Genomic DNA, 24,147 nt, shown 5'->3' with positions numbered 1-24,147 from the left:
GTCTGATTTATAGAATATCAGGGTTGGAAGGGACCTCAGGAGGTCATCTAGTCCAATCCCCTGCTCAAAGCAGGACCAATCCCCAGACAGATTTTTGCCCCAGATCTCTAAATGGCCCTGGGTTTGGCAGGCCAGTGCTCAAACCACTGAGCTATCGCTCTCCCGTTCGTCTCAGTACGAGTTGCGGAGCAAACATTAGAAAAGCAGGGCTGTCCAGTTAAAAACTGGATGTATGACCAGCCTACCTGTAAGTGTCAGGGGAGTTGGCCAGTTTAGTACACCCTCTATTTTCTTTTTAGTAGTGGAAATTCCCTCCTCACTTATTGTGTGCCCAAGGCAGACTACTTCTTTTCTGAACAACTCACATTTCTTTGGGATCAGTTTCAAATTGGCCATCTTCAGTTGATCACGGACTATTTATATACACATTTTAGTTCAGGCTCAAATGATTTCGCATGCACCAAGATATCATCTAGGTATAATGGATAAGCTGAAAGTGGTGTGCCATGTCTCCATTAGCCTTTCATATGTGGCTGGTGCATCGCACAAGCCAAAATCGATCACTTTAAATTCCCACAAACCTTGTTCTGCTGTTAAAGCAGTTTTTTCCCGTCTTTTGGACGCACTTCCACTTGCTGATAGTCGCTTTTAATCTGGAAAGCCAGATTGAACCAGTTACGGAGTTCAGAGTATTATCTAGTCATATTAATGGATAAGAATCCTTTAAAGTGACTTCATTTAATTTTTGATTGTCCACACAGAATCTGGTACAGCCATCCTTTGTCTTAACCAGAACTTCGGATGAGGCCCAGGGGCTGATTTGAAGGGTACGTTATGCCTTTGTGAACCATTTTTGCAGTGGCTTGTAGTGCTGCTTCCCTTTTTGCCACTGATAACGGGTAAAGTGCCTATTAATGGGTCAGTTTACCCCAGTACCAATTTTATGATGGACCAGTGTAGCACAACTTATATCTTTGTTGGATTGAGTGTTGTCATAAACAGATGGTTAAGGGTTAATATCTCTTTTATCTGTAAAGGGTTAAGAAGCTCAGTGAACCTGGCTGACACCTGACTAGAGGACCAATGGGGGGACAAGATACTTTCAAATCTTGGTGGAGGGAAGTCTTTGTTTGTGCTGTTTGTTTTGTTTGTTGTTCACTCTTGGGGCTAAGAGGGACCAGACGTACACCCAAGTGTTCCCAATCTTCTGAATCAGTCTATCATGTTTCAAAATTGTAAGTATAGCCAGGCAAGGTGGATTAGTCTTATGTTTGTTTTCTTAACTTGTAAATGTGTCTTTTTGCTATAAGGATTTTTACCTCTGTTTGCTGTAACTTTGAATCTCAGGCTGAGGGGTGGAGGGGAGTCCCTCTAGACTATATGAATCTGAGTACCCTGTAAGCATTTTCCATCCTGATTTTACAGAGATAATTTTTATCTTTTCTTTCTTTAATTAAAAGCTTTTCTTTTTAAGAACCTGATTGATTTTTCCTTGTTTTAGAATCCAAAGGATTGAGTCTAAAGTCACCAGGGATTGGTGGGGGGAAAAGGAAGGGAATGGTTAATTCCTCTTTGTTTTAAGATCCAAGGAGTTTGGATCTGTGTAGCTTCCCAGGGCAACCCAGGGAGGGGAAAGTCTGAGCGGGGGAAAGAAGGGGGGATGGTTTATTTCTCCTTGTTTTAAGACCCAAGGGGTTTGGGTCTTGGGTTCCCCAGGGAAGGTTTTGGGGGAACAGGAAGTGTGCCAAACACTATACTTTTGGCTGGTGGCAGCGTACCAAATTTAAGCTAGTAATTAAGCTTAAAAGTGATCATGCAGGTCCCCACCTTTTGGACGCTAAAGTTCAAAGTGGGGGAAAACCCTTGACAAGTGTACAAACTGATTCCTAACCAGAAAGTGTCTAAGTGTTCTGATATTCCCTATTTAAATGTACAGCACTGCACTGGAATGAGACCAACAGAAACTCTGGGTGCATACCTTCACTCCCTTCTCCCTTGTAGTTTTCTTCTGTATCAGTTTTTTTTTAACCAGATCCACCATCTCATTCCACAACTGCAGTTCCCTTTTTCACTATTTTCTGTTTATCAGAAACATTTGATCAAACGAATTGGGATCAGTTTTTGTTTCAGATCCACAAGACCATTAGCAGCTAAGATTCGCCGAGACCCTGGGTCTTAAAACAGGTTTCAACCACTCCCTATCTTTGCCTTGCTGGAAAGCTTGTAGCTCTTATAAGGGTTTCTTCCCCTGGAGGCAGGAGTTCATTTACTGCACACCAGTTGCCTACAAACCGTTTGTGTCACCTGGGCCATAAAGGGAATTTCCACAGACTGAATTTGAAAAACACCTATCCTGGCATTGATTACAGTTTTTAGCTGTAATAAAATCCAAAATAGTTCTTAGCTCATCTACTATTTTAGCCACTTAAACCTCTTGCTCAAATTTCAAAGTCTAATCTGCAAACCCAGTTTTTGGACAGGTGCTCTTGCCCCATTGACTGTCTCAATTTGAGACCAATTAGGCAGTTCAGTTTCGGATACTCTCTTCCCTAACCTTTTTAGCATCTCCGGTCTAGTAGGTGTTATGTATGAACCCAAGTCAATTATTCCTGAACACATCACAGATCCTCTTATGCACTGAATAGATGAACTTCCATTGCCCAGATCTAAACAAAAATTGTGGGGCTGAGCTTTATATCTCCAAGTTTTGACTCTCAATGATGACTTTCGGCTTGTGCAGTGTCCCCGTTTCCTGAACTGGGGCAGAAGCTTTCATTAGATACTTGAGACAGACTGTCTTGGCCCATGTTACATTTCTAACAGTCCTCCTTTCTGTGGCCCGTTTTGTCACAATACCAGCAGTTAACTTAACGTTTTCCTTTATTTTTTGCCAATTTGTCTTGTTTTACAAACCAAATTATCATGTGTTCCTATCATTCAGTGCAGTCACAGACCAGGTTAGAATACCCTGTTGCTTCATGCATATTTGATACAGGGCTCATGGTGATCAGCTTCTGTCTTCCTCAGTGGCAGCTGCTGCTTCCGGTGAACTACTGCAAGCAAAGATTCAAGTTCTGTGGCAAATTCCACAGCCCGTCAAAGTGTCTTTGGCCTCCTTTCATTGATCTTGATGTGCAAGTTCTAATCCAACTGAGCATCTATAAATTGGTCCATTGCCACTCTATTCTGGAAGGCCTTGGTAGTAGCTGGGTATGCCAGGAGCACAAGTCTCTGCAGGTTTCTGCTAGTTCAGGTGGTGGTCTTTTTGCGTCTCCCTCTAGTTCTTAGCTGTGCATTGGCTAGTTCATTTTCATGGCTAGCTCCAAACCACATGTCAAGGGCTTGTACCAGGTCTGGATAACTCTGTCGCTTCTCTGAGGGTAAGTTCTGAAGCACCATCAGAGCTGGGCCACCCAAGTTGGCTACTAGTAACCCTGCTTTCTTTCCATCTTCCCAGACATTCATTTGAGTTATAATGTTGAATTGAGCCAATAAGCCTCCCAGAGAGGTTGTCTGAAAAATAGCGGGGTTTTGCATCACAAGAGCTAGGACAGGCCAACCTCTTCCTTTTGGGCCTCTGTGGGCTACAAAGGGGTAGAAAACTTTTGTAAATGCCAGGTCTTACCAAGTCTTCTGGCTGGCTCAATTCCTCATATAGGCATCTGCCTACTGCGGTGATGATCTGTGAGGCTTTGATTTCTTTCTGGAGCTTAAGTCCTTGCTGCAGCTCATCTCTGTTAAGTCCCATGTTGGCTAAAGCTTGCCTGGTCTCCACTACTTCATGGAAAAACTTTTGGTTTACAGCAGTTAGGTTGCTGGTCTCCTCTTTGATGCACCTTGCCATTCTACCCTGCAGCTGGGCTTCCCAACCAGTCTGGACACTTTGCAGTTGTTGCTCTAACAGAACTTTGACCTCCACCCTAAGTCAACCTTCAGTCTTTTCTAGATGTGGGGATGCTGCTTTAGTTTCTTTTGTGGAGCGTTGAGCTCCTGTTTTAAGTCTTAGCCAAAAGAAATTGAAACATCTATGATTTCTGCAAACACCACCACATTTGCACCATTCTGGTTCAAAAAGAATACTGTCTCACAATTTTTCTCCTTCAAAACTGGATCCCATTTTGACACTAATGTTGGCTCTTTTGACCCAAGTGGCTACTCAAAGTTTTGGGGTCTGTGGGTGTTCCAGTTGGGAGTAGAAATCAGTTGTAGTCAGGTATTTCTTTGATGCAGTTTTGTTTGTTTATAAAGAATGTGCAAAGTCCTGTGTCTCTGAATTCAGAAGGAATCAAATAGCAGCTCTTGCTCGTATTACCAAGAGTGCTCTTTTCATCCTGCACCTCTGATCCTAAAGCCTCTTCCCATGTTTCTTTCAGGATCAGCCACAGTGCTTTCAGCTGCTCCTGTTCGCTGGTGTGCTCTGTCTCCCACTCTGTCGTTCTTTTTTATCTCCTCTCAAGTTCTGTGTATTCTGCCTCCCTCCGCCTTCCCCCACCCCACACCCAACCCAAAACAATACTCAGCAAAAGCTCGTGGGTGGGTTCACAACTCCTTTGTGTGGGGTTTATGCCTGCAGTTGTGTTAATTGAAGGATGAATTCAGGCCTACCAATGTCAATCCCATAACAAGGTTTCACTCCCTTTATAACATAGGCTATGAGTATCATCTAGACATGATAAATCGACCCCCAAGCACTCTCCCGTCAACTCCTATACTTCACCGCCATGAGAGGCGCAGGTGGAGTCAACGGTGGAGCAGCAACAGTCAACTCACCACAGTAAGTCAATCTAAGTACATCATCTTCAGCTATGTTATTCACGTAGCTGAAGTTGCGTAACTTAGATCGATTCTCTCCCCTCCACCCCCAGTGTAGACCAGGCCTATATCTACACTACCACAGTAAGTCGACCTAAGCACACAATTCCAGCTACATGAATATCGTAACTGGAGTCAACGTACCTTAGGTCAAGTTACTGTGGCGTCGACACCACGGCGGGGTTGACAGGAGAAAATGTCCTGTTGACTTACCTTATTATTCTCATAGTGGGTAGAATACAGGGGTTGGCTGGAGAGTGATCTGCTGTCGATTTGGCCAGTCTTCACTAGACCCACTAAATTGACCGCCAGTATATCAATCTCAGAGCGTCGATCCTGGCTGTAGTGTAGATGTAGCCATAATGTTGCCTTCTCCTCTACTAGTGGGAACAGTACCCAGACTTTCCATGATAGTCTAGTAATAGTATAGTAGTTGATATCTTCTCATGCTCCCCAGACAGGTCTGCTGATGGTTGTATGGTCGCAGTTGGGTTTTGATGTAGTTAAATGTTCATTTGTTCATTGATGATCTTCGATTTCTATGTTTCTTTGTCCTTCTGGATTTTATTTTTTCCCTTGACATTCAACTGGAACAAATCCAAACTTTTTTATTCAAGAGGAGATAAAATATATATTTTCTGACATATGAAGTGAAATTGAAAGGCTGGGGTTCAGAGGGCCAGAGGATGAAGACAGCATTGAATCTGAGCAACATTTAACATATTTAATGAAAGAAAAGGAATTTGGCTGTATAACTTTCTGAACTAGTAATTAGTACAGAAAGCAGTGTATTTGAACTGTTGTTGCCCTTTGATGATCAATTTGAGTCTGCGCTCAACTAGCTAAGTTTTACTTATTCTGCATTCTGAAATTATTTCCTTGCTGCTGCTTGTCATGATACACCACAGGAGGCAGATGGACAGCAGTTTACCTTTAAGCACTAGGCAGGACTAAAGAAGAGCTGAGCAAAACTTGTCTTGATAAAAACTTTAACCTTGTATTGAAGCAGTGACAGGAGTGAATACATTGAACTCTAAAAAGTGTCATTCATTTATCCTAAATTTTAACATTTTATTCATCAATGGAACAGTTTGAAAACAGAAAGCTGATTGACTTGGGCTTTGAGTTTCACATGACAAATAAAAAAAAGACAATGTTCATATACAAAAATGATGAATACATTTGTCATAAGAAAATGTGTTCACATCTTTCAAAATATATTACTTTGGTGGGAAAAGAATTTGTGTTGAACTGTATATTAGTCTGCACTACTTGCTGTGAGATTGGAACAATTGAAAGTCATACATTTTCCTTTTCAGGCAATCTCTCATTTCTCATTTATAATTTACAAGGCTATGCAAATATGCAGTCTACTTCTCTTTTGCTTTGTGTTCATAAGCCATTTTTATTAGTGAAGTTACGGCCATGGGAACCAATTATCAGTTCTGAGTTTTCATATTCAAAATATTTATTAATAATCAAAGATGTAGAGGAGCAAAATGGATTGAAGTTTTCAAACCTTCAAGCAATAGTAAAATATTAATATACTTTTCTTGTTTGGCATTTCATATGTATATAATGCCATCATACTGTATTACATTAAAAGCACAGAAGAACAATTGTTTTAAAACCTTTTCTCTTGTTTTCAAATAATCCTCTAAGATCTCTTGGAAAGCACCCAATAGTTAAATAGGCAACACCATGTCTGCAAGCAATGATAGATATGTTCTTTCAGATTAAAGGACACTAGGGTTAACTCGGGTTTATAGTACCTTATGAAGAGTACAAATGAAAGCATTGTGTATGGGGAAATGCACATTATTTGGGCAATCTGAATATATTCATTGCATTGGGGGTCTCATTTTCTCTAATCTACTGTGGTTATATGCTGATGTAATTTCAAAAGTCTTCCTACATTTTTTTTTTGGCCTGTCTAGCACTCTGTAGTGCCCTATCTGAGAAATAGTCTTCAGGACCAAAATGTAATTAAAATCCAACTCCAAAAGTTATGGGGGCAACTTCACTGCCTTGACAGCACAAATGAGGAGGAACTCCCTGGCCGGTGTAGAGTCAGCATAGCTGGTTCCTCTGCTACCCCATCATGCTGCAATGGCACCCTGTGTTCTGGTTATCACTAGCTGGCACTCTGACCTACTACGGAGCCAAGGGTGATATGAGCAGAGAATTAGAATATGTCTCCACTTACTGGGAATCGATGCTGTGGCGATCGATGCACCAGGGGTAGAAATTTTTCACAGCCCTGAGCAATGTAGTTAAACTGACCTGACTTCATAGCGCAGACCACCACTGGGTCGATCTGGATATCTGCAGCTGATGAATCACAGAATTCACAAGTTCAGTGACCTTCATCCTCAGTGAATTTTGAAGCTTTCAGAATGCTTCGCTCCAGAATTTGAGTGAAAAGTCTGACAATATCACAAAATAGAGCACATACTCTGATATTTTCACATTTTTTTATGAATGTTTCTGTAGCTAAAAGCTTCTATCACCACTCGGGCTATTTGAGGCAGTTGTGCTGGTTCTCATTAAGGTCTGGTCTGCATGAGTAAAGTTATACCAGTATAGCTGTATTGGTTTGGGATGTGGGTTATTTGGCTTCCCAAACTGGTTTTGCTGCTTAACCATACTGGTATAATTAAAATGGCAACCTTTCTAATATAGACAAGCCCAGAGTGACACACTTCTTTGTGAATGAGCAGTGAAGCCAAGCCCCAGCCTTGTGGTAAGGAACACTATTAGGCATTATCTGTTAGAAGAGACAAAGATATCACCATAACTTACACAAGAATTAGGGTGTTAATGGGGTCTTTGCAAAATTTCAACTCTGGTAATCACATATTGCCTATTAAAATTGCTGCCTCTTTTATTTTTTTTTTTAACTTGAATACAGCTTTTTGTTTTACTTCTGTTTCTATCTCCTTGTTTAGGACTGCTATGTGCTTTTCCATAGTTACTGTGTTTCATCCAGAGGGAGCTGGAAGTTAAGGGATTCTTTATGTCTATTCTTTTTAGACCCCCATTTTGTAAAGTTTCATTCTGCAACATGACAGGCACAGTACACATACAAGTTATTTATTTGCCCAAGATTTTGAAAAGTGACCATTGATTTTGGATGGATACTCAGCACTTTCTGAAAATCAGGCCCCTTTAAGGTGTCTCAGTCTGGACACCCTAAAACTGAGGCAACCCAAATCACTGGTTACTTCTGAAAATGCTTGGTTATTTATTGTTCTCTGTTATGATTGTTGTCTGTATTATTTTTTTACCAGGGGGTTACAGAGATTCCATATAGGTTCCATGTTTCAATTTGAATAAGTATACAGAAGAGCAGATGCTTTCAATATATATATCCTTGTTTCTTACATAGCCCAACTTCCAAATATCTCTCAGATGTCCAGCAATTCTTGTGAGATTTACACCACATCCTGGTTTTGGCTAGGCCAAAATATCAAGACTTTGTCTAGACCAGAATTTAATAGAGTGATGTTAGCATGTGTTACATGGTAAGAGTCTGATGTAGACAAGACCTTTAACACGTTCTGAGCTGGTTTCTTTCTTCTTGTCTCCACTAGACTTTTACAAGTGTTAGTTAGCACATGCTGATATCACATCTCAAAATCCTAGTCTAACCAGGCCCAAGAGAATAACTCTTCTTGAGTTATGTCACCAAACAGGAAACAGCAAAACATATCCAAACCTTTCCTTTCTACCCCTGAAGGTGAAAACACTCATCCATGTGCTGATTATTTCCCATCTTGATTTCCCCTGCCCCCCCCATCTCTGGAATCCCTGACACATCTATCATTTCACTTGTCCATCCAAAACGCAGACACTAAACTTATTATTTTTTTTGCCCTTTGATCAGACCACTTCATCCTTTGTCTCCACTCACATCCCATGCTCCTCAACATGGATTTTAAACTTCTTGTTACCTATGTTCAAGACAAGTGTCCATCTCTGAGCTCATCTCATACAAATGGCCTTTATGTCCCCTCCACTTAGCCAGGATTGCCAGTCTCTAAGGCTTGTTCATCTCTTTCTTCCACTCCTGTTTCTGTGCCTTTTCCCCATAAGCATGGAATGCATTCCCCATTCTGGTTTGCTAGACTTTCACCCTCTTTATAGAAGTGTTTGCATGTGTGCGTGCATGCAAGAAAATCAGATTTTTCCTGTAGGTTTCTGGTGCATCTCATCTTCTATGTTTCTGTCATTCAGATTGTAAGCGGTTTATGGCAGGGACTGTCATCATTTTGTATCTTGTGAGCAAACTGTTGGTGATTAACAAGTTAGTATTGTAATTACTAGTGTAAATGCAGTATAAAGCACACCAAAGTAGGGAAATTCCCTCTAATTCTTCTTTATTTAATTGTTTGTGTATGTGTATATCTCTGTTCTATGCACAGTATGACATATATAGAATACACAGCATACTAATTCATTAGTACGTAAGCAAATATCAACAATCAGTTGTTTTAACCTAATGTAGGTGAGATCTGTGGTCTTTTTCACTTCTTGTTTGTTTATTTTAGTGCTTCATTTCTCTCTCTTATTTTTCTCTGTCCAGGCAAGATTTTAATCTAATATTTTGTGTTTGAGTTCAAAATGCATAGCGTGTCTGTCTGAAAACCCTCATGTACCAATGGTACTTTAAATTCACAGTGTCTGACACAACTAATGATGGTTTCTCCCTGGACATTTATACAGTTTTTTTGATTTGTGTGCCTGTAACATTCAAAAATAAGATTTGTTTTCATATTGTGATTTAACATTTCTATTTGCTGTGAGGAGATGAAAAAGGGGAGGAGATGGGCCAGAGTATCAAAATCTCGGTGTTTAAATTTCATTCTATTAAAGTGCATTTCTTTTGTAGGTAGAATCAGACCTACTGTAACCAATGCATTCTCAAATATGCTTTCAGATTTATTTTTTGGCCTGGAAATTTTTTTTCCTACAAAGAGTGAGCATAAGACTTTACTTTTACATTTTAGTTTCAGTCCAAGGCAATAGAAAAGCTTAAATTCATCACTGCCTGAAATTCTTGGTTAAATATTTAAGGCTAATTGATAATGTAATTGAAGTTTGGCATGCTGATCAAAATGCATTAAACTGTTGTGAACTGTCAGTGTTTTACCAGTTGCACCTGACATGATACATAAGTTTTAAAGGGTATATTTGACCTGGCAACAGCAGTGTTTGATTGATTATCTATTCAGTACTGGAGCTTGGTCTACCTGTGGCAATTGTTACGCAAGAAAGAGAAAAGAAATGAAAAATTAGGTCAAAGCTGTAGTCTGTAGTTAATTCGCAGGACAGAGGGAACTGACATGAATCCATTAAACTAGTGTTAGCTTTTGTTTTTTAAAAGGACACTAGCAAATTATTTTCAAACATTTTAAAATTGTTTATGTACTGTTGATAATAAATACCCATGGCAACCTGAAGTCCTGATTCTTTACTACTCATTTTCACCCTTTTGCATGCTCATTTGTCAGTTAATATAGGGTTGCTTGTGTGCTGAGCTGCTGGATTGTTTGTGTGTGTGTGTGTTTGTTTTTTATTATTGTTTGGTCCACTTGGTTTGTAGCAAACAACACCCCACATACATACCACACAAAGATTTATATAAAATTTTACAAAGCTTATGTTAGAAAAAATGTATTTCTGTATTGTCAGAGTACATACATTTAAATGTCTTCAATTTTAGATAACCGTGGCTAGTACCAATAAGTAAACATTTATCTTAAACCACAGAGGTCACTGCATTTTCAGATTGTATTGTCAGAACAGGAAAATATCCCAAATAACTATGGTGAACAAGACCATAATCATGAAAAGACCTACACATGTGCTAAACTTTCCACACTCTGAGTAGGCCCTTTGACTTCTTTTGGGACTCTTCATAGTGTGTAAAATTAAGGACGTGTGAGAACAGCGCAAAGTCCCACTGAAGTCACTGAGGCTCTGCACAGGTGAAAGGGAAAGCTCCTAGGGTTCTCATTGCAGGATCAGGGCCCATATTACCTTGGGGAAATCACTTAATCTCCCTTATTTCCTGCTTCCTATGTGAGGGTTGATTAATTAGTTTTTGTAAGGAACCATAAAAAGCTTGATGTTGAGGAGGAGGCATACAATGTTTTCTCTGAGAATTCTCCCAAGAATGTGGTCTACTCTAAAATAAATAAATAAATAAAAGTTATTGTGAAAGTTATTCTCTCCTAACATGCCAACCTTATAGCCCCCTTCTCCAGTGTCTTCCTGTTTCTTATCATACCATAAATTCAAGCTCCTCATTTTCACCTATACAGTCATAGGGCTCCGTGTCTGTTACGGAGGTCACGGAAACCGCAACCTCAGTGACTTCTGTAGGGGAGCCCAAGCAGCTGGCTAAGGGGGCAGCTGCTCAGGTGGTCCCACGGACTGCCACACCGGCCATTGCTGGCAATGGCGACTCCAGGCACTAGCGCTCCAAGTGCATGCCTGAAGTGGCAACCCATGGGGGGGCTCCCTGCCAGTCCCTGCAAGGGGAGCAGTCAGGCTGCCTTCGGCGGCAATTCAGCAGCAGATACGCCGAATCCGCAGGACCAGGGAGCTCCCACAGGCATCCTGCTGAAGGCTGCCTGACTGCCATGCTTGGGCAGCAAAAAAGCTAAAGCCACCCCTGATTGCTGGAGTGGCTCCGCAGCCAGCCACTTGGGTGGCCCCCCAGACAGCTACACCGACCACTGCTGGAGCGGGTTGGGGCCAGCCGCACTGGCTACTGTTCAAGTGGTCCCCATGCAGCTGGCCCTGTGGACTGCCAAAGCAGCAATCCCCGGGTTGGCCAGACCAGCTGCTGCTCTGGCAGCTCCCTGCAGTGGTCCCTGGGGCGGTCAGAGCAGCTGCTGGTCCGGTGGCTCCCAGCATCTGCTGACATTGGTGCGCACACACCCTGTGGCAGCCCCCTGGGGTGCCTCCCCTCTCACTGCAGCACCTGCCCCAAGATTGGGATTTGTAGCGAAAATGAGGGAGAGAAATGACTGCAGAGATGTATTTGAAGACAATATGAAGGCTATGATTTAGTCAGGGGTATTTTTAGTAAAAGTAATGGACAGGTCATGGGTCGTGAATTTTGTTTCTTGTCCATGACCTGTCCATGACATTTACTAAAAATACCCCTGTCATTTCTCCCCCTCGTTCCCTCTGCTCTTCGCAATCTGCTCATCTTACCATGGAACTCCCAGTCTCTCTTTTAACTGCTTGCAATTTTATGCCTCTTACCATGCTGCCTCCTACACCTGGAATAGTCTTTCACTTTTCATCCTCCAAGTTCCTTGCTCTCCTTAAAACCCAGCTCTCCAACAATGCCTCTTCTGTTCTTCTCACCGTTCATAATCCCCCAAACCTCCCTCTCCTACTCTTGTTTTGCAGTCAGTAGGAGTTGAGAAGGTACCCTGCACCTTACATGCTACAGATACGGTCTATCCCACCATAAATTTAGAGATCCATATTTGAACTTTATATCTTTGACAACAAACTCAGTAATACAGGAATGTTTCTTCCCTGCTTATTTGCATGGTACAGTAGAAATATCTCCCCAATAGCTGAGGAATGGTATTGGTCCTTGAAGTTAGCTATAGAGAGGATTGCCAAAGAGTGTTCAAACTTGCTTCACTATTTTGGTTTAGCAGCAGGTTTAGTGATACACAGTGTATATCCTTTCCTGACAGACAGTGTTAGAAACCAAAGTATTGATGTGTGCAGTAAATTGGCAGATTATAAAATGGGGCATTGGCACAATGTGTAATGGAGTTTTCTTAGAAGTACCCTAGGCAGGGGCAGCTCTTTTTTTTTTTTTTTTTTTTGCTACCCCAAGCATGGCAGTCAGGCAGCCTTTGGCGGCATGCTTGTGGGCAGTCCACTGGTAATGCGGATTCGGCGGCGTTTCTGCAGGTGATCTGCCAGTCCCGTGCCTTCAGCATACCTGCCACCGAGCTGCTGCCGAAGCCACGGGACTGGCGGACCTCCCGCAGGTATGCTGTTGAAGGCTGCCTGATTGCCGCGCTCACAGCAACCGGCAGGCCACCCTCTGCGGCTTGCGCTGGTGCCTGGAGCCACCCGTGATCCTAGGTCAGGTCTGCACTACAAAGTCACATCAGCACAACTGCATCGCTCGAGGGTGTGAAAAAGCTATAATCCAGAGCAACGTAGTTATGCTGACCTAATCCCTGGTGTAGACAGCGTTCTGACAATGAGAGATCTTCTCCATTGACATAGCTACTGCCTTTTGTGGAAGTGGATTAATTACATTAATGGGAGAAGCTCTCCCATCGGTGTAGTAGCATCTTCACTAAAGTGTTATGGTGGCATGCAGAGCTGCTGTAGCTTTTTAAGTGTAGACCTGCCCCTAATCAGAAGAACATTTAGAACATTCATGGTATTTGTGGAAGAGTTCAATCTTCTTTTAGACAGCACTCACCCATCTAGAGTTTTAACTAATATATTCAAAGTTCTCCTTGTTATAAGCCATGTTGGACAAATACATTTCTGTCCTATTGTTACCATTTACTTTATGGTAGTAGAAAATGAGTTTAATACAGATTAAAGCGGCTACAAAATGAATAGAAGAGCAAATGTGTACTGACATAAATATTTATATTGAAGTGACGAGAGGCTGCTGAAGAATAAGCTTTTAATTTTACTTATTTTTGGTTTCAGAACTTCTGATGGTGGAAAGACAGTTGGTACCATAGACGTCAGCTTTGTGAAGATGAGGGAGATAGAGGAGAGGGAAGTAGACCACATCACAACAGATGTGCAGGGACAAAAGGTATGAAATCAGTCAGCTCATTGCACAAATTAAATTAGAATGATCAGTGGTGCCAGATGCCTATATTACTAATATCACACTGGGATTTAAGTTCTCATTATTCAAAAAAGCTAAATGAGAAATCAGCTCTGGAATGAAGTACAATATGTGTGCTCAGCTCTCTCAACTCAAAATACATTTGCATAGAGCTGTGCCAAGTGATACTCTGTTCTCAAACGTTCCTCTTTTGTTTTGTTAGAACAAAAGTATTCATTTAAACCTCAGTCAGCCATAATTAACCACTACTTGAGAGCTGTCAGAATGCAGTATGAGGCACTAGTGTTGTGAAGGGTCAAAACTTGGGTTTGGCTTTATTAATAAGCACAAAATACATAACACAGGCCAAGCTGCCTTCCCAAGCTATTCCTCTCTTGGTGCAGCTTGGCCCTACAATTTAAATTCCTCTTCTGTGAAAGGACCACTCCCCTCGTCTCCAAGCCCTGTTGTTTAGTCGAGGCAGTTAATGAGCTATATCTACCATAGTGAGTCTGCAGGAATTAATTATCAGAGGGGTAGCCGTGTTAGTCTGGATCTGTAAAAGCAGCAAAGAATCCTGTGGCACCTTATAGACTAACAGACGTTTTGGAGCATGAGCTTTCGTGGGTGAATACCCACTTCTTCAGATGCATGTGGTGGAAATATCCAGGGGCAGGTATATATATGCTGGCAAGCAAGCTAGAGATAACGAGGTCAGTTCAATCAGGGAGGATGAGTCCCTGTTCTAGTAGTTGAGGTGTGAAAACCAAGAGAGGAGAAACTGGTTTTGTAGTTGGCAAGCCATTCACAGTCTTTGTTCAATCCTGAGCTGATGGTGTCAAATTTGCAGATGAACTGAAGCTCAGCAGTTTCTCTTTGAAGTCTGGTCCTGAAGTTTTTTTGCTGCAGGATGGCCACCTTAAGGTCTGCTATAGTGTGGCCAGGGAGGTTGAAGTGCTCTCCTACAGGTTTTTGTATATTGCCATTCCTAATGTCTGATTTGTGTCCATTTATCCTTTTCCGTAGAGACTGTCCAGTTTGGCCGATGTACATAGCAGAGGGGCATTGCTGGCATATGATGGCGTATATTACATTGGTGGATGTGCAGGTGAATGAACCAGTGATGGTGTGGCTGATCTGGTTAGGTCCTGTGATGGTGTCGCTGGTGTAGATATGTGGGCAGAGTTGGCATCGAGGTTTGTTGCATGGATTGGTTCCTGAGCTAGAGTTATTATGGTGCGGTGTGCAGTTACTGGTGAGAATATGTTTCAGGTTGGCAGGTTGTCTGTGGGCAAGGACTGGCCTGCCACCCAAGGCCTGTGAAAGTGTGGGATCATTGTCCAGGATGGGTTGTAGATCCTTGATGATGCGTTGGAGGGGTTTTAGCTGGGGGCTGTATGTGATGGCCAGTGGAGTCCTGTTGGTTTCTTTCTTGGGTTTGTCTTGCAGTAGGAGGCTTCTGGGTACACGTCTGGCTCTGTTGATCTGTTTCCTTATTTCCTCGTGTGGGTATTGTAGTTTTGAGAATGCTTGGTGGAGATTTTGTAGGTGTTGGTCTCTGTCTGAGGGGTTAGAGCAGATGCGGTTGTACCTCAGTGCTTGGCTGTAGACAATGGATCGTGTGATGTGTCCGGTATGGAAGCTGGAGGCATGAAGGTAGGCATAGCAGTCAGTAGGTTTTCGATATAGGGTGGTGTTAATGTGACCATCGCTTATTTGCACCTTGGTGTCAAGAAAGTGGACCTCCCGTGTAGATTGGTCCAGGCTGAGGTTGATGGTGGAGTGGAAGCTGTTGAAATCATGGTGGAATTTTTCCAGAGTCTCCTTCCCATGGGTCCAGATGATGAAGATGTCATCAATGTAGCGTAGGTAGAGAAGGGGCGTGAGTGGACGAGAGCTGAGGAAGCGTTGTTCCAGGACAGCCATAAAGATATTGTCATATTGTGGGGCCATGCGGGTGCCCATAGCAGTGCCACTGATGTGGAGATATATATTGTCATCAAATTTGAAATAGTTGTGTGTAAGTATAAAGGCACAGAGCTCGGCAGCCAGTTGTGCTGTGGCATCATCAGGGATAGTGTTCCTGACAGCTTGTATTCCATCTGTGTGTGGGATGTTTGTGTAGAGAGCCTCTACATCCATGGTGGCTAGGATGGTGTTTTCTGGGAGGTGACCAATGCATTGTAGTTTCCTCAGGAAATCAGTGGTGTCACGGAGATAGCTGGGAGTGCTGATGGCATAGGGTCTGAGTAGAGAGTCCATATATCCAGACAGTCCTTCAGTGAGAGTGCCAATGCCCGAGATGATGGGGCGTCCAGGATTTCCAGGTTTGTGGATCTTGGGTAGTAGATAGAATAACCCCGGTCGGGGCTCTAGGGGTATGTTGATTTCTTCTGGTGTTAGTGTAGGGAGTGTCCTGAGTAAATGCTGTAGTTTCTTAGTGTATTCCTCAGTGGGATCTGAGGGAAGTGGCCTGTAGAATTTGGTATTGGAGAGTTGTCTGGCGGCCTCCTTTTGGTAGTCAGACCTGTTCATGATGACAACGGCACCTCCTTTATCAGCCTCTTTGATGATAATGTCAGGCTGGTTTCTGAGGCTGTGGATGGCATTGCGTTCTACACAACTTAGGTTGTGAGGCAAGCAATGTTGTTGTTCCACGATTTCTGCCTGTGCACACCGGCGGAAGCATTCAATGTATAGGTCCAGACTGTCATTTCGGCCCTCAGGAGGAGTCCATGTGGAGTTCTTCTTATGCTGTTGGTGGGAGGGCACCTGTGTATCAGTGCACTGTTCAGTGTTGTCCTGGAAGTATTCTTTGAGTCGGAGACGGCGAAAGTAGGCTTCCAGATTGCCACAGAACTGTATCATGTTGGTGGGGGTGGCAGAGCAGAAAGAGAGTCCCCGAGATAGGACAGACTTTTCTTCTGGGCTGAGTGTGTAGTTGGATAGATTGACGATATTGCTGGGTGGGTTAGGGGTACCACGGTTGTGGCCCCATGTGGCAGGTAGGGGTTTAGACAGCTTACAGTCCTTTTTCCTTTGTAGAGAGGTGAAGTGAGTAATGTAGATCTCCTGTCTTATTCTAGTGAAGTCCGTTTGTATAGATGTTTGGTTATTAATGAGAGTCTCCAGGTTGGAGAGCTCTTTTTTGATGTTTTCCTGTTTGCTATATAGGATGCTGATCAGGTGGTTCCTCAGTTTTTTTGATAGAGTATGGCATAATCTCTCACTGTGGTCTGTGTAGTATGTAGATAGCAGTGGAGCTTCAGTTCATCTGCAAATTTGACACCATCAGCTCAGGATTGAACAAAGACTGTGAATGGCTTGCCAACTACAGAACCAGTTTCTCCTCTCTTGGTTTTCACACCTCAACTACTAGAACAGGGACTCATCCTCCCTGATTGAACTGACCTCGTTATCTCTAGCTTGCTTGCTAGCATATATATACCTGCCCCTGGATATTTCCACCACATGCATCTGAAGAAGTGAGTATTCACCCACGAAAGCTCATGCTCCAAAACGTCTGTTAGTCTATAAGGTGCCACAGGATCCTTTGCTGCTTTTACAGGAATTAATTGATATCTCCTTGCCAGGTTCCAATACTTGTTGATGGAGTGGGTTGACAGAAGAACACAGCAAACTTGTTACAGCCATAATTTCAGGGGTCTTTGAATGCATTGGTTAATGTGTGTAAATTAAGTGAGACACAGTTATCCAATTTCCTATTTGTGTGCACAAACAGGTAGGGTACATTCCAGAGACAATTTTTGAGGAAGTTACACTACTTCCTCATCAATATATTGAAATACCCCCAACCAATTAGTTTTGAACTGAGTGTAATATTCAGTATGCTGAAAGTCTGCACATTCAGATGGAGGGAAACTGGTAGCCAATCTCAGATCTGGGATGTTGATTGGCACAAAAAGATCACCTCCAAAGGGCAACATCTCCCCCTTGCTTACAAACCCTTTCACAGTACACTCACAACCCTCCTACGACAGATGTTCACTTGAGGATCTTGCTGTTAGTACCATTCAGAATTCAGAGTAGGGTGAGGAATTACTAGCATTAGTAGAGATTTCTGTCCTGATGTTAGTAAGCCCTGAACGTTTACTAAGTTCAGGGTCAGCCCAAAATAGAAGGGGGAAATACTAAAATAGCTTGAACAAGAATTTATTATACTAATCACTGACTTCTTGGCTGCAGACGCACTCTTGTCAAATGTAACCCATGTGGTTCTGTTGTGTAGAAGGGCAGAATTCCTTGCATGGTACAGAGCTTTGATTCATAGGGGTTCCCCTTGCAACTCAGAGCATGGGGGACAGATAAGGCCACATCTGGGAAAGCTATGGAAGAGGCAGAGATTAGAGCAGAATATCTGCAGCTATATACATCCTTTTGCCCTCTATCCCACCTCCTGTGGAAAGGGGGCTTGGCAGCAGCCTTCAGAGACTATGGCTGCCTTACTGTTGCAGTAGAAGTTGCAAAATACTTTGTCAGCCTTTCCAGCATGTGAAGGAAGGATTCCTTCTGTCTTATTCTGCACTAAACCCCAGAATGATGCAAAGCATAGTTATGTGCTTTGTCTGTCTGTCTGTTGTTTAGGTTTTAGACCTAAAAGAAATACAGGAACACAACAGAAGCTGGTGTGCTGCCTTTGAACGGGAAAAAAAACAGTTGACAAGATTGAAAAATATAGCTTTCTTAAAACATTAGAGCTCAGAATTATACATGAGTATGAAACCAGAACAGGAGCCATTAAAAATGGTTTGGAAGATTATGTAAAAGTAAGTAGTGCTAAGAGATGAAATCATCAAATGAGGAAAGAGATGTCAAAAAAAGGACAGTAAAAAAAATTACCACCCTTTCCCCCCAACCCTGATTTAAAAATGCTTTTGTACTAAATCATGCTGCCTGCTCTGATTTTGAGAGCAGCCCTTGAAAGAAATTCCTTTGAAATTATATAACTCGTCAAAAATTGTTTTCTACTGCATTTTGGGACAGTCCTTCATGTTTTGCTGCTTTCTGTACAGAGACTCCAGTGTTACAACCTATTATTAAATATTACCACTGAGTTGTACAGGGAAAGTGCAAATTAGTAATTAAAAATAAAATCGCTTCACAAAACAGGTAGGATTGGAAATGTAGCTTATCACAAATATTTTGTCCAAGGCCATTCATATTTAACTGTTTTACATTTCTTTTGCAGCAACTTCCAAAAAATTCCATTTGTGGTTGTTTCCTTTCAAAGTGTTACATCTTTTCTTTTGTAGTGTGCACTGGTGTGTGAATGTACAGCACCTGAAGGCATAAGTGGTAAAGACAGCTTACCTCTATTAAATGCAGGTATGTGTTATAACATCAAAAATTCTTTAAATAATTAGGGTTATATTATTATACTAGGTTAACTTTGTTAGTGGGAGAACTTAGGGAAAACCACCAAAATCTCATGCATGCAAAGATTTTGAACAGAGCACTTTTAAAATGTTGTGCCCCATTTAATGTTCACTTGAAGTTTAACATTTGCATCTATATAAGCACCAGACACTGAATGTTTAATAAAAGCAAACTACAAAAGATGTTCAAAGGGCATTTTAGTAGTTCAAACAAGATGTTTGTAATTCTTTTACGTATATATTCTAATGCATTTCAAGTAGATTGCTATTTGATTCCAAAATAATGGGCTGCTATACAACAATACCAGTTGTGAAGAATTTCAGAACCTCTAGAGATTTAAGGCGTTTTTCTGAAAACCCTGGTCCTGGAAGCTTTCTTCACTCACTGGAGTAGAGTGCAGTTGACTACTTGTGTGAGGAAGGATTTGCAGAAACTGGCTCTGAAAAGTTAGACTTTGTGGTACTCTGCTGAATACTCTCACATTTGGAGCCTTATCCAGTGCCTATTGAAGTCAGTGGAAAGACTCCAATTGACTTCAGTAAGCACTGGATGAGGCCCACTGTTTTTTTGTAATCTATGGTGTTGTGTTAATGACTATAAAGTAGTTATAGTTGCACACACATTATTTTAGTCCTGAGTACGTTTCTCCCACTGTTTATACAGCGTTAGCTAAGATTGTGTGGAAAGCCCTGTGATTTTAAATGGAAGGGGCTGCTGGCAGGGTATTTTGAGATCAGAAGCTGCTCCAGAGCTCACTTCAGACTTTGGTTTGAAGTGTTTGTATGCTCAACCCATTTCACTCTTTCTCATTATACAAAGAAATATTACATGATGGTGTGGAGTGCTGTAAAAGTGTTATCAGCCTGAGTGTAGGAATTAACATCTCTCAGCAGTAAGAAAGACACAAGTAAGCTATGCAGGTCACCCAAAACATACCACACCAGCATGTATTCTTTATGCCCCACATACATTACAGATAGAAATATGATTTTTAGAAACCTGTAAAGCCTTATTTACTATGAGACCAAGTGATCAGGTCTCAGAGGTAGTATGGAAACCTCTAAAAATGACTTGAAATAACTTTTCCTTATATATAAAATATCACAATATATTTCTTGTGAACTTTGAATCCAGTTGGGAAGCCTATCTGTAACCCTGAAAAGTTGCTATTTGTAGTTCTGCATGACTCTGAGATATAGGATTTTAAAACTGACATTTTTATGTATAAAAAACATGTTACAGGTCCAGTACGGAGTCTTGCCCATCCTGAGCCTCTGGTGGCTTTTTTTGTTTTGTTTGTTTTTGCGGGGAGGAGGAGAAGCCCACTTATTGGGGAGAGAAAGAAAAATATTTTTCTGGTTGCTTGATTTTTTTTTTATTTTTTTTTTTTAGTTGAAGTTACCTGGGGGAGATTAGGGGCTGGGAGAGATTAGTAATGTCTTACCTGAACTTTACCTATGAATCAGAGATGCATGATAAATTAGTTTATCACATGGCTCTGTAATTTATTACATAGATACCATCTCCAAATATCAGGGTTTATATGAATCTCTCTTTGTCTCTTTCCTCATATATATGTTCTCTCTATACCTCACTCTTTCCCTCTCTTTCGGTGTATATATATTTGTGTTGTGATAGACCCAGGCCAGTTGGGAACAGCAGAGTAGTTGAAGGGAGGTATACAGGCTACTGGATAAGCAGTTTTCTGTTCCCTGAGTGAACAGAGCAGGGGCTGCTTGAGGCTAATAAGAACACCTGACTCCAATTAACCTGCTAAGAGTCAGGTGAGGCTGTTTTAGCACCTGACTCTAATTAAGGCCCCTCTGATGCTATAGAAGGGCTCACTCCAGTCAGGCCAAGGGGAGCCAGAGGAGAGGAAGTGCATGTGAGGAGCTAGGAGTAAGAAGTGCAAGAAGCTGAAAGTAAGTAGGCATACTGCTGGAGGACTGAGAAGTACAAGCATTATCAGACATCAGGAGAAAGGTCCGGTGATGAGGACAAAGAAGATGTTGGGAGGAGGCCATGAGGAAGTAGTCCAGGGAGTTGTAGCTGTCGTGCAACTGTACCAGGAGGCACTCTAGACAGCTGCAGTCCACAGGGCCCTGGGCTGGAACCTAGAGTAGAGGGCGGGCCTGGGTTCCCCTCAAACCTCCCAACTCCTGATCAAACACAGGAGGAATTGACCTGGACTGTGGCTTCTACCAGAGGGGAAGGTATCTGGGCTGTTTTCCAGTCCAGAGGGTGAATCTGTGAGGTGAGCAAATCTGCCAGTAAGAGCAGGACCCACCAAGGTAGAGGAGGAACTTTGTCACAGTGTGTAAATGTGTATAAATAACAGTGTCTCTCTTTCTGTGTATACTGCACTGTATATACATACTCTTTGGGGAATTCTGTACCAAAAAAATTAAAAATTGTGTGCACAATTTTTATTTGTCAAAATAACACACTATATTCACTCCAGTTTCAGTTACTTGGGTACTTTATTTCAAAATGTTTGTCAACAATACAGACAACAACAGAAAAGATTCCCTCAGGAGTACAGAGTTAAAGAAACCGCTACAACAAACCAGTTCCAGCTGGGAGGTGTTGGAGGGGGCTACATGTGGGCCCCCCTGAACCCAGTCATCCCCTCTCTTCCCAGAGCCCAGTCGTGGGGTGTCCCCCCTGGCCCAGACACCTGCAGCTTCCCTCCCCTCAGCACCTTTACTCCCCTCAGCTTCTTTACTGTCCCACTGGGAGATGTGGTGTGGGCCTGCCCTTCCTCACCCTTTGCCAGAGCTGAGTCTCCCAGGCCCACTCCTGTTCCTGAGCTGATAAAGATCAAGCCTGGCAGCCAGAGTATGCAGAGCCTACATTCCTGCTGGGCTGGGCGCTCTGCTCACTTCAAGCTGGAGAGCTGGACTCTGCAGAGTCCAGGAATCCCTAATGGACAGCAGCAGCTCTGCAGCCCCAATTCTGCAGGGAAAATATGAAATTCTGTGCAGAACATTAATTCTGTGCAAATTCTGCATTGTGCGGTGGTTCAGAATTCCCCCAGGAGTAATATACTGTGTATATACCTATATACATGTATTACAGTATAAATTTTTGATTCTCTATCTTGAGTTGTTTATCATGCCAGGGAAACTATGAAACTTAAAAAAAAAAAAAAAAAAGTAGGCATAGTAGGACATTGGCGTTCATCTCAAGCTTGGATCTTAATACATGAAACTCACAGATCTCAAGTGAGTTGTGAAGCACTTAGTGATGTGAATGAATGTCATATCTCACAGAGCCTCATCATTATTCCATTTTAACCTCGAGACTTCATTTATACTATTAGAAATTCACTTATCCGTTTATAATACTGGAAATTAAAATAATTTTCTCACTTTTTAACATAAAGGTATGAAAGAGGAGAAAAGTAACTAAAATCTAATAAAAATGAGCAAAACTGAAGTTATTTTTTTTCTGAAATAATATGTATATTTGCTTTTATTCTAAAGGGAAAAATCCATAAATAACAGTATTAGAATTTGCAACATGACAGTAGTTTGCTCTGATCTTCATTAGACAGTGAACAGAAGTTCAAACAAGAAATAATGTTCACTCTTTTTGTTTTACGAGTTTTATTTTTTTGTGGGGGAGGCTGAAGAATAGCATGTGGAGAAGTAAATGATTTCCAAGGAACAGAAAACACTATAGTCTTTACATTTACAGTGAGAATGTCAGAAAATGCAGTTTGTTAAATACCAAGCAGTGATTTCCTGGTTTACACACGTAGATGTACTTTTAAGAGAGAACTTTCTCCATTTTGCTCAATGAAATGTTTTGAAAGTTTGTACATAAGCAAGTCTCTCTCTACATAAATTTCACAGTTTTATAAATGTGGAGAGTTTTGGATTGAGCAAGCCTTTACTCCATATGTTACAAAATGCGTAACTGCCAAGGCCAAACATTCATAAGTTGCAAGGCATGCCCCCTCAGAATCGTGAGATCGACTTAAAAATCATGAGATTTAAACAATAATAAATTTGGGATGCTTTTTAATTTGTCTTCTGGCTTTCAGCCTTTAAAGTTTCCTAAGCTTTTTTCCATAATCATAAGGTCTAGAAACTTGAAAAACAAAGCAAAAAGAAAAAAAGAGGCAAGATTGTTACATAATCACCTGACTCCCAAGAGCTGTGGCTTTAAGAAAAATTCCAAATATCTGAAAATTCTCAAATCACAAGAGTTGGCAAAGCTGCAAATAAGACTACTTGGACTCCTATATTGAGCAAAGGTTTGCATTTTCAACTGAAATGGTTGAATTCAGTTGCAGTTTTAGCCATTTGTCAGCATTGGAGACACTGCTGGGATGACAATACAACGGCAACAATTGTTCACTAGTCTTTGTGTTGCCTAAACTCTGGTTAAATGCAAAAAGAAAAACTCCTAGATCCAAATTTTCAAGGTGGCCCCTTTTGTAAATTTTTTTGACATTATTGCACATACAGATTTGCACAAGCAAATGTGAGTTATTACATGTTGTGAGTGCAAATGTACAGGCTCTTGAAAATGTTTCAAATGTTCAAAAAGTTACACAGGGATGAGATGCCCCATAAAGCTAATATGTTATAGAGCTTTTCATGTCTAGATTAGCATCTGAAATCTACTCACAGTGAACAGATTCCTACATTACAGTAAGCACTAGAGTTGACACACATGTTGGCAGCTCTCTGCTCATGGGCCAAAAAAAAAATCAGCCATACATATTGAACTATCCTTTCAAGTCTGAAGCTTGTCACTCCAATGTCTTGGTTAAGGAACATTGGGGTATCTTACACTGCTGTGCAGCACCTGTTCTGTGGATTAAGACAGGACTTCAGTGCTGTAAATAAAACATCTTTCATGAACTTAGTCACAACAAAAGAGAAAAAATAGGAAATGTTTCATAATGTTTGAACCAGGTGATGTTTTGAATATATGTTTCTGAATCCCAGATGTCTATCGCAATGGATAAGGCACTAGAAAAAATACTTTGTGACCTTGGACAAGTCATTTAACCTCCATGTCTGTTTCCTTCATCTGTCAAATGAAAACAATAATGCCTGATCACTTTTGTTTAGGTACTTTGA

At 41.6% G+C, this 24,147-nt stretch overlaps 1 protein-coding gene across 1 annotated transcript in view; it reads left to right on the top strand.

Moving 5' to 3' along the window:
- INPP4B (inositol polyphosphate-4-phosphatase type II B) overlaps window positions 1–24,147 on the top strand; it is a 508,181-nt gene that overhangs the window by 285,951 nt on the left and 198,083 nt on the right. Inside the window, exons 11-12 of the mRNA XM_050946302.1 lie at window positions 13,528–13,639; window positions 18,928–19,000. Of these exons, the coding sequence (XP_050802259.1) occupies window positions 13,528–13,639; window positions 18,928–19,000 (185 nt within the window). The remainder of the gene's footprint in view (window positions 1–13,527; window positions 13,640–18,927; window positions 19,001–24,147) is intronic.

Source organism: Gopherus flavomarginatus, chromosome 3, assembly GCF_025201925.1.
Source record: "Gopherus flavomarginatus isolate rGopFla2 chromosome 3, rGopFla2.mat.asm, whole genome shotgun sequence".
Lineage (NCBI taxonomy): Eukaryota > Metazoa > Chordata > Testudines > Testudinidae > Gopherus > Gopherus flavomarginatus.
This window is presented reverse-complemented; position numbering and strand designations above follow the sequence as displayed.